This window comes from Agelaius tricolor, unplaced genomic scaffold (genome assembly GCF_023055355.1).
Source record: "Agelaius tricolor isolate 1412-34295 unplaced genomic scaffold, bAgeTri1.0.p SCAF_29, whole genome shotgun sequence".
NCBI classification, from domain to species: Eukaryota; Metazoa; Chordata; class Aves; order Passeriformes; family Icteridae; genus Agelaius; species Agelaius tricolor.
In genome coordinates, this window is record NW_027269289.1 from 6,830,619 (window position 1) to 6,841,490 (window position 10,872).

General features: G+C 48.2%; 1 protein-coding gene across 6 annotated transcripts in view; it reads right to left on the reverse strand.

Annotated features, from left to right (window-relative positions):
* The window catches only part of CBL (Cbl proto-oncogene), a 37,893-nt gene extending 28,795 nt beyond the window's left edge, over positions 1–9,098 (reverse strand). For all 6 annotated transcript variants that reach the window (XR_011682769.1, XR_011682766.1, XR_011682770.1 and 3 more), the window contains exons 1-2: positions 8,783–9,098; positions 2,547–2,794 (exon numbers count right to left, since the gene is read on the reverse strand). Coding sequence is in view for 1 of the 6 variants with exons in the window: in XM_071449774.1 (XP_071305875.1) it covers positions 2,547–2,794; positions 8,783–8,929 (395 nt within the window). In the remaining 5 variants the exon portion in view is untranslated. The remainder of the gene's footprint in view (positions 1–2,546; positions 2,795–8,782) is intronic.
* Between the last annotated feature and the right edge of the window lie 1,774 nt (positions 9,099–10,872).

Here is a 10,872-nt window from a genome sequence, read left to right on the forward strand (position 1 = left end):
CAAAGTTACCAAGTTGCATTTGATCTACTGGCTAAAATTCACTTTTAAACAGTAGCCAGAAGTTACTGCTCCTACCTATCAGTCAGGAAATGCACACAGAGCTTTAAAAGCACCCTCAGCAGCATGAATTTTTAAACAGACATGGAAGTGAGCTAAAGCAGAATTTAAATAGCATCCTGAAAGCTCTCCTAACAGAACAAGTGAGCTCTCCTGACAAAAATCACAGCGTGAGTTGAAGGCAGGAGAGGTACAAGCATGGTTAATTTATATATTTCTAGTCTGAACCACTGTACACCGACACCACAGAGCCACAGAGACCTCCCAAATGTCTGAGGGGAAGTACACAAGGAGCAAGTTGGAAATAACAGGAATAGAGGGGGGGATGCTCAAGTGCTCAGGGCAGTTCTGATCCTACTCCAGTCATTTTTCATGACTGGGCTGGAGGAGCAAACCACACCTTTCACACTGCTTATGCAGATGTCAAAATTGTGCCTTTTGCTCTACACCAGGAGCCATTTGGGGGAGAAAATAAGGTCATACACAACAGGAAGCAAAATGAATGCAAAGTCTGGAAGAGGGGAGGGAAAAAGCTACAAGAACAACAGGGACAAAAAAGTCAGAAAAGTCAAAACAACACATTTAACTTTTAAAGTCCTGTTCTGAAAACACTGCAGACTAATGGCCACAAACCTGCATGAGATCAAGAGCAAACTAGATTTTAAATATATATATATATATAAATTAAAATATATATTTATATTTATATATTTATATATTTATATATTTATATATACATATATATATATATATATATATATATACATATACCCACTGCCATGAGTACATTCCCAGTGAATACCAGATTCAGGTTCTATTTGTTTGCTTTACAGACTGCTGACCACCTTCCAGAAAGCTTCTCCCACAACTTGAAGTGTTTGAATTTATTAATGTATTAATAAATTATTATTAATTTTGAATGTATTGATTCTAACTAAAAAAGATTAGTATTTTTCTTCAGCTCCTAGCAAGGTGAGAAAATTTCAGTTTCTTCCCTTTAGATTAGTATATATATTTGAAATCTATAGGTATAGATATAAATTTCTGCATTTATAGTATACATATTTTATATCTATGGGTGCATTTATAGCAGGAATTAATTTAATTTAATTAACAAATAGCACTGAAGTATTGGGTTCCAAGAGCTCCCACAACCATGGAATCTGGCACTGGCCATGCAGCATTTAACAGAATCCCCTAAACCAAAATCCTCATTCTTTGTGTAGGTATCTCTTGAGCTGGTACACAACCACAGGCACTGGCTGCTCTGCTCTTGTCCTTTTTTGTGACAAATTAAAGAATTGAGAATGTTCCCAAGCTCAGCACAAGGAAAAGGCTCTCTGGTGTTACCCCTCTAGGAGCAAACAGCCACTGCTGCTTCCTGGGCTGTGCAGAAGCAGAGGAAGATGCCATGAGAGTGGCCAGGATGTGATGCTGTTTTAATGCTTGTGCTTAACACGAGTCTCCCCACAGTTCCTTCCCTGCTAAAGCTGTTTATTCATAAATGGGACAATTAGCAATTCCCCCAGGACTCCTGTGCCTGCTGTGAGAACAGCAGCCTCTGCTGCAGCCCTGACATTCCCATCTATCAATCTGGATTTCCCCTGCTCCCTCCAGTCAATTAGTTGGATTACAAACCAACTAGGATGATTAACCCCCTGGAATTACTTCTCTTTGCTCCTCTCTGAAAAACCAAGGCACTGGAGGTGGGATTTTGGATTCATGACTGACACAGCCACCATTTACCCATCAGATGCTCCAGATTGATGACAGATCACAATACACACACAGTTAACAGCACTCCAGAAAGAAACTTCCATTTCTTAACCCATTCTTCAACACAGGCAGCAGCAAGGCAAGCAGCACCAGCAATGCCTTCTGGAGCCACTGTCACAGCCTTTGCTTGGAGCTCAATATCATGGAATATGCTCCACAGAGTTCAATATTAAACCAGAAACATGTGCCAACACTTCTCCCCCTCCAGTACTTCCAGGCTGTTGCCAGGCCGTTAACCACATTCTCCCCAGGGCAATTACGTTCAGCCACTGGGTGGTTTTCACATTTTTTCCACCTTTTTTTTTTTTTGAAATTCAACATCTACTCCAAAAACCTGAAATGAGTTTAGTGTTACAAATGTATGCCTCATACATCTCTGCCTGTTAGACCTTGCACAAATGTGTAAGGTTCATCTTTCCCAGAGCTTTACTCTACTCTTCATTCACTTTGTCTTTCCTTTTCTTAAAGCTGGATGAGGAAACACCTTCTCAGGTACATTAAGTTCATACTATTTTGCTCAAGAGAACCTTATATTCAGTTTCTACCTCCACCTATCCCTTTTTTAATGCTGTTCACCTTGAAGATGCCCCCTGACCTCAGCTATGCCTTTGTACAAAATGAAAGACAAGCTGACAACAGATCTGCCTTAAACACAAAGCTTCCAACGCATTTAATTCCTCCAATAAACACCCGAACCCCTTTCTCTCCATTACCTAGGCTGGGAGTTCTCCTCGTACATCCTTTCCTTGCCCTCCTTGAAGAGGCTGATGGTCTGCTTGGTTTTTTTCATCAGGTTCTCCATGAAGACCCTGAAGTACTCGTTCTCGCCCAGGGTCTCCATCTTGCCCTCGTAGCGGGACAGGATGGTGCGCAGGTGCTGGTAGGTGTCAGGCAGCAGGTCCAGGATGTAGGGAGGGCTGTTCTTCAGGGCCAGCTTGGGGTTTTGGCACAGACGTACCACCTGAGGGATTGGGGAAAGCAGCTCTGTGAAAACTCCAGGAGAGGTGCAGGATCAGGGGTCAAACACAACTCACAAACTCATCTGCTGCAACAAATCCCATTTGTGGGACAAGTCCAGATGGAACCACAGAATCCCAGAATCACTGAGGCTGGAAAAAACCTCAGAGATTGAGTTCAACCTGGTCCCCACCTCACCAATCCAACCAGAGCACCCACATCTGGCATTCCTTGGATACCACCTCCTTGGGCAGTCCCTTCCAAAGCCTGACCATCCTTTCCATGGAGAAATTCCTCCTGATGTCCCACCTGAACCTTCTCTGGTGCAGCTTGAGGTCCTTTCCTCTCATCCTGGGAGCAGAGCCCAACCCCCAGCTCACCAGAACTTTCAGGGAGTTCTAGAGTGATCAGGTCTCCCCTGAGCCTCCTTTTCTCCAGATACTGAGCCCAGCCACCATAAAAGAATGCAATTTCTGGGCTGAAGTGCTTGTGGACTGATGAAACTCATGATAATAAATTTATGTGACAGGGGAGGGGAAAGGAAGCCACTTCACCATCCACCATAGCCAAATGTTTCCATTATCTAAACTCAGAGAATTAAAGGGAGAGTTGATGGCAAAGCAGCCACTTGAAAAAACTAAGTAGTGAACTTTCAGTTCTAGAAAGGGCTGGAGTTAGAGTTGTGAGGTCAGTTGTGGATCAAGTTTACAAGGTAAGAAGCAGCAGTCTGACACTTCTGTATTCTGTGATTTCCAGCAAACCTGAGCACAAAATGTAGCTACACTTTGCTGAAGTTCTTCCCTATAATGAATATTGTTTGGCTGCTTAACACCCTGCATATAAATGAGGTCTAAACTCATGCCACTGAGGGAATTACAGATATCAAACAGTGCAGAATGCAGAACTTAAGTAAAGTGGATAAGAAAAAGCAAAAGAACAGTTTAACATCCTTTTGCAGCATCTCATTTCCACAAAACCTTGTGAAACCTTCAAGAGGAATTGAGCAGTTCCGTACAGTGCAGGCCTAAATACCTACTTCCCTTAAATATAGATGGTAAACAGAGTCATTCCTTCTGAAACACTGCTTTAGCTTTTCACTTTGCCATTTAGGGTAAGTGCAAAAAGCAACCTTGTGAAGTGGCACCTCCAATTTTATCTGACTTACAGCAGTGCCTGTACCAAGAGCTGACCTGAGAAAGGTTCAATTTCAGCCAAGAGAAAGGCACACAGTGTATCAAAACTCCAACCAGAAAAATCAGACTGCTGGCAAAAAAAATAAACACCTAAAAAAGCCTCTGCAAGAATACATGGGAAAAACAAACCACTAAAACTTTCCCTCCATTTTGAGGAGGCTGCCAAGGCCTTAAGATAAAGAGATGGATGGCCAGACAGCTGATTTAGTCAATTGATGCTGATGCCTCAACTGCTGCTTCCTTGGAGCCTGTGAACATTGTACACTGAACCATATCAACAAATTGAGTCAACACATTTGTCCCCTGAAAAAAAAAAAAAATAGTTCCACTACGAGCATGAATAGGTTCTAAATCTGCTCCTCAGACCCAGCTGAGCTGTGCTCTGGGCAGCAAAACCTTTTCAGCAGAAATTGTTTATTATACAGTGGCTTTAAAACGTTAACAAACACAGTCAGCTCAGAGGAGGAAGCCACATGAAGCAAGCAGAGCCTGCACTTCCCTCAGCCTGCTGGAAATAGAGAACAATTTGGCTGTTACACTTTGAAATTACCCAGCTATGGGAGCAGCAGACCTGCTGCATTTCAGACTTTGATATCAATCAAAACAATTCCCCCACAGCAGCAGAGAGTTCTGCAAACTGCTCACTCTCAGAGCCCCTGTAAAATGCTTCCCAAGAAGTAAATACCTCAAACAGTTAACAGAAAGGTCAAAACTGCTGGGATTTTATTATCAAATCAGCTTCTTTATTTACCAAGCAGACCAAAATGAGCTAAGATGAGCAGTTAAACAAAACTGCATAACTAAGAACTGCTGCCTCATGAGCAAACTTGGGGTTTTTACAACACAGCAGCAACAAAAGCATTTTGTGGCATTTTCCTTGTTTCTCTACGTGTGCACTTGCAGCATCATGACAACATCCAAAGGAATGTTCCCAGCCCTGGGAACAGCTGCCCCTCAGCAGCCTTCCACAGGGACCAGCAACGTGGAAGGAAATTGAGCAAAAAGCAGAAAAATATTTTTTTGTTTAGGTGTGATGGCAACGAACAGAAGCAATCCATGGTTTTAAATTATCATCCAAAATTTGCCTGGCTCGTGTTGTGTTCTCTGAGGAACAAACCATTTAGGGAGATATTTTTGGGTTTTCAGACACAGCAATAAAGCTCAGCATGAAGAGAGGTAGGCCTGTGAAGAACCTGAAAATTGACTTCACCCATTTCCATTTTCCAAATGCAAGTCGAAAATCAATTTCCCCAACTGAGCTTTGAGGAAAGAATCTGTTATGTACTCATTCTAGGAAAAATAATCTCATCTACATCTTTGAGGCCTGGAATTGAATCTTTCCCCTCAACAATCTGCAGCTTGCCTTGACTAATTCTGGATTTAAGAGCCCCAAGCCTGACGAGCATCCAGGGGCTACTCCCAGGTAAGATTTCCCTTCCCAGGGCAGTTCTGAAAACTCATTTTTTCCTTCCTTTAGCAGCTGAACAGCTAACTGCACTGAGATCCAGTGCATTCCAGTGCAAGCCAACAGCAAAACAAAACCTACTCAAACATCTCTTATCTCTTGCTAGATTTGTGCTTGGCCTTTCTTCTCCTCACAATGAAGGTGACCTTCAGTGGCACTTCTCTATATCAGTTCTAGGGACTGAACGGTATCAGGAAACCCTTTAGGGAAGCTTTATCTCAAAGCTCCTCTTCCTCCTCTGTGCCTTCCCACATTTATTCCACTCTGCTCCATCCCAAGCAGCTCATGACTAACCCACCTATTCCTCAAATACCACCCACAGCAGTGAACTCCATCCAGGGGGCTGCATTTCATCTCTGCTCTGCAGAGAAATGCAGAAATATCACCTCGTTCAGCTGAAGGGGAACATCCAACAGGGGTGGGAAGGGCTATTTTATGTCCAGGCTCTGTGTGACCACGTGTAGCTGTGGGAGGAATGGCACTGACAAAAAAATTAGGGCTTCAAATGAAAGAATCTGAAAGACATAAATATGTCAGGCAGCCTAAGGAGAGCATTACAGGGAAAATATTTGGACAAGAATCAACTTGCATAGGAAATTCATCAGTCACATCCCAAAGCAGAGATGCACGAATGCTTTGACAACAGCAGCTAATTATGCAGACTAACAAATGAGGTCGTGAGTGTAGTGTACCCACACAGACACAGCACGCAGCTCTGAGAGGCAAAAACATCATCTATTCAACATGCACACAAGCAGGTTTTTATCTGCACCTGGAATTTCATGTTCCTGGCCCAGAAACCTAACCCATTCTCAACACCTTCCATTCATTTAGCACTCCTCACCAGGAGCTTCTCAGGGCTTTTGCTACACTGCTAAAGAGATTTTAATTCAGATGTGTTCTTTGAGTGTGCATAAGTACAGCTGAAATCTAACTGAAATCTGAAAGGCTTTTCAGAGCCAGAGCTCTCCTTTTGTACAAATCAGACTGAACAAGACTTCAAGCCTGAGAGCTTCTGGATGCTGCCTGTGAGTAAACCTGGAGTCAAAAGAGGTTGATGTAACTTGTGACAAATACAGCAGCAGCCCTGGCTTTTCTGTCAGTGGAGAGAGAACACACCCAACCTGCTACAAAGACCTAAAGCTGTGAAATTCCCCCCCAAAAAAACATCCTGCTCCATTTTAAAATGCCACAATAATCAGCTTTTTTTCAGGCTAATCTTTTCCTTTGAGCAGAGCAGGTTATGAGCTCAAACACAAGTTGCCATCTATATCTATACATTCTATAGATGAAAATAAGCATTTTTACAGGTTACACTTATTTAGGGTCCTGTTTCCATGCCCAAGCTGCCTTTCCTACATCAGCACTTGTGCTTGGCCCTCAGAGTCTGTAACAGAGCCAATGGCACCTCTCAAAAGGGTTTTTTTCCTCTGCCCCAGTCTCTGTAGGTGATCAAAGCTCATCACAGGCACAGCAAGGCACAACCATAAACCCTGCCTTCTGTTGAGCCAGCCAACACAGAGTGATTTCTTGGCAGGAACAGAATTTAATACTCCTTTAAAGAAGTCATTTGCTCTGCCTGCTTTTAGCACTTACTGCAGGAGGTTCAGACACTGCATGGATAAACAATGCAGGGGAAAGAGAAGGAAAATGCACAAGCCTGAGGGGCAATTGGATGAGGGATGCCCAAAATCCCTGCCTGCTCTGCTCCCAGAGGGGAAGGAGGTGGCCAGGTGACAGTCCCCAAGGCCTGGGGGCAACTTGGGTGATGCTCTTACTCTACACCACTTGTAGGGCCCTAAACTCAGTGTCATAAATGCACTGCACATTTCAGACTGCAGCATGCCAAGCCTAGCCTTGATTTCAGGGCTGAATAGGAATTATCAATGAAAATTCCACCAAAATGTTCGATTTTTATGTTGTGCCTATTTCTGTGCGCCTGCTTTCACTCACTTGATCGTTCCCTGACAACCCCCCAGCGTTTCTGGAAACCCTGGACTGACCAGCACACCTAGGCAGGCCAGTAAATCAAATATCCCATCACACCAACAGGCCAAAAGGTCTGGTGTCCTGCCCCCGGCAAGAGCCATTTCCTGGCATTTGAAAAGGAGGAGGAGGAGGAGTGGAAAGTCTTAATGACCCCAGAGAGCCCCTCCTAAAGGTGTGGGGCTGGAAGAAGGCCTTTCCAGCTCCCACGCCACAAGTTTTTCTTGTTAAACACCACTTGATACTTTATCTTCCTCTAACTACTTATTGCACAAGGGTTTATTCAGGCTTTTACAGTTTTTCCTCAGTTTTAAGGAAAAGGTTTTGCCCTGAGTGCAGCAACACATTCCTGTTCATTCCAAAAGGAATAACCTGGCCTACCACAAAGCTTCACCATCCACTACCCACACACCAGGCTCTATTTGCTTGCAAGGAGCAAATCCTGGACTTCTTCCTTGTCCTGCTGCTGTCACCACCTGCAGCTCCCCACCAGCCCCGACCTCTTCCCAGCACCACCAGTGCCCAGCCCAGCGCCTACAGGACTGGAATTCTCTATACATGCATATGATTAATACAGAAATCACAGAATATCCTGGCTTGGAAGGGACCCATCATCCAGTGCAACTCCTGGCCCTGCACAGGACACCCCAACAATCCCTGTGTCCAAATGCTGAGCTCTGGCAGCCCTTAGGGCTGTGACCATTGCCCTGGGGAAACATCCCAGATCCTCTCAGGCAGCTCCAAATCCTCCATTCCAAACTGCCCCCTCTTCCTCCACCTTGTTCTTTGCAGAGCTGCTGATCTCCCTCCACACCTTCCCATCCTGGCATCCCATTCCAGGGCTGCCTCTCCTCCATGGCTCACCTCTCCACCAGGTTCCACACGGAATCACAGGAAGGTTGGGGTTGGAAGGACCTCAAATTCCATCTTGTCCCTGGCAGGGACACCTTCCACTACCCCAGGGTGCTCCCAGCCCTGTCCAGCCTGGCCTTGGGCACATCCAGGGGCAGCCACAGCTGCTCTGGCACCCTGTGCCAGGCCTGCCCACCCTCCCAGGGCACAATTCCTAATTCCCAATATCTATCTAAGCCTCCCTTCCATCAGTGCCAAGCCATTCCCCCTTGTCCTGTCACTCCACGCTCACCACATCCTTCCCCCACAGCGCTGCACCCCATTCTGTGCCCAGGCACCTCGGAACCCCCCAAATATCCCCCCTGGAGCCCCAGACCCCTCTCTCCCAGCCCAGCCAACTCCAAAATTCCAGGCTCATCCCAGATCCCCCCTGACCCCAGAGCCTCGAACCCCCCAGGCCAGCCCTGTGCCACAGCCACCCCAGCGCCCTCCCCACCTTATCCATGAGCTTCCAGCACTTCTCCACCATCTTCTTGTCCACGGCGCCGGGCTGGTGCGGCCCGAGGTGGTGGTGGTGCGGCTGGAACGCGTCCTTCATCAGCCCGATGAGCCCGCCGGGGCCCTTCTTCAGCGGCGCCGACATGGGGGCGCCCACAGCCGGCCCGTGGGGCCCGTCCGGCACCGGGGCCGCGGCCCTGGAGGGGACCGGGCTGAGGGCGCTCCGGGCCGGGCCGGGCCGGGCAGGGCGGCGGCGGCGGCCGTGGGCGGTGGCGGCGGCGGCGGCGCCCGGTTCCAGCGAGGCCCCGCCCTCCTCGCCGGCGCTGATTGGTCGCCCGCCCCCCCGCGCGCCCGGCCACGCCTCCTCCTCCGGGGTGGAGCCGGCTCTGATTGGTCGCGGAGTGAGGCGCATGCGCACTGTGGTAGCGTGAGGGCGGAGCGGTGGCCATGCTTGGTGCGGGCGGAGCGGGGCGGGGCGCGGTCGCCATGGGAACGCGGGGGCCGCGCTCGCCCCGCCGCCCCCGGGAGGGACCCGCGGCCTTCGCGGCCCTTCCCGTGCCCGGCTTGCGCAACCGCATCGCTTCCCCTTTCCCGGACACGCGTTCCCTTTTCTAAGAACGGCCCCGACGCGGGGAAGCGGCGCTGCACACCGCCTCGCCCGCAGAGGGATGTGCCCGAGGCAGGAGCGGCACCGGCGTCCCCACGGCGGGGAGGGGAAGGCAACGAGAGAGCGTCCGGTGCACCTGGCAGGTATCTGAGGCCTCTCCCCGCAAAGCAGGGGAGGCAGAGCCCACCGGGGCTGAGTCCCCGTTCCTGGCATCCCGGCTCCAACGGGAGAAGGAGCAGGAGCCGGGCAGTGAGAGCAACAGGGAGAGAAAAGGGGATGGGGCAGTGAAAAGCAGACCAGGGAGAGAAAAGGAACCAGGGGAGAAAAGAGGACCTGGGAGAGAGAAGAGAACCAGGGGGTCAAAAGGAGGCAAGGGAGAGAAAAGGGAACCAGAGAGAGAAAAAGGGATCAGGGGGAGAAAAGAGAACCAGAGGTCAAAAGGAGGCAAGGGAGAGAAAAGGGAACCAGGGAGTGAAAAGGGACCAGGGAGAGAAGAGGGGAGCAGGGAATCTAAAGGGAACTAAGTAAGGAGTGAGGTTGTCAGAGCTGACACCACCAAACTTTTTTAAAAATTACAACATGGGCTTGAAAGTCAGTTGAGCTCTGTTTCTTTGCTGCCTTCAGATCCTCTTTTCATCTCCTCTCCAGGCAGAAGAACACATCCTTTTGCAAAAACCAGCTGTGGCTGGTACTACAGGGGCTGCCACAGGAAACCAGGCAAAGGCAAACTGGGTTTGCCCACGTCAGTTTGGGGAACATGAGCACCCCAAACTCGGGCCTGGAGGTTGGACAGCACAGCCTCAACCTCTGGATCCAGCCTCCTCCAGGGAGCTTTGCCTCCTCTGTGGCACCCACTTGCTGAGGAGCCAAATGGACAGCACAGCAGGAAGCAGCACTAAACACAACAAGGGAGCCCAGCATGGATTGGTTATAAAACTCTCTGCCTTTATTTTATTGCCTTTGGTAAAGCTTGGTAAATATTTCTGAGACAGGCAACTCCTTGTCTGGCTTTAATTACCGGGGCAAATTTTCCTAAGGATTATATTGACCTCAAATATGTCAACGTTTATTGAGGCCGTGTTCCTGAGGCTTTTCCCATTAGGTGCTAATGGATTCTGGCTAATAGTCAAGCAGGGTTGACCACCAGCAGGTGCCCTGGCCAGCTCCATGCTACCACAAGTACCTGGGGAGAGAACTGGGGAGGGCAACACTGCCTTTGTGAGAGCCAAGTACAAAAATCACCATGGCTCTGATCCAAAGAGATCAGGGAACACGCTTGAGTAATTGCATTCCTGACTATCTGCTTCTCTGGGCATGATTCACCCTGAGCTGGGGCTGTGAGACTTCAAGCAAAGGTTGATTTTGCTTGAGACTGTTGTGACTGTCTCACCTGGGACTCTTGGGAGGGTTTCACTTGGGGCTGATGCAGGGACCCTACACCTTGGTGCTGCTGGCGGCTCCCAGCCACGCTTTTCCCACCT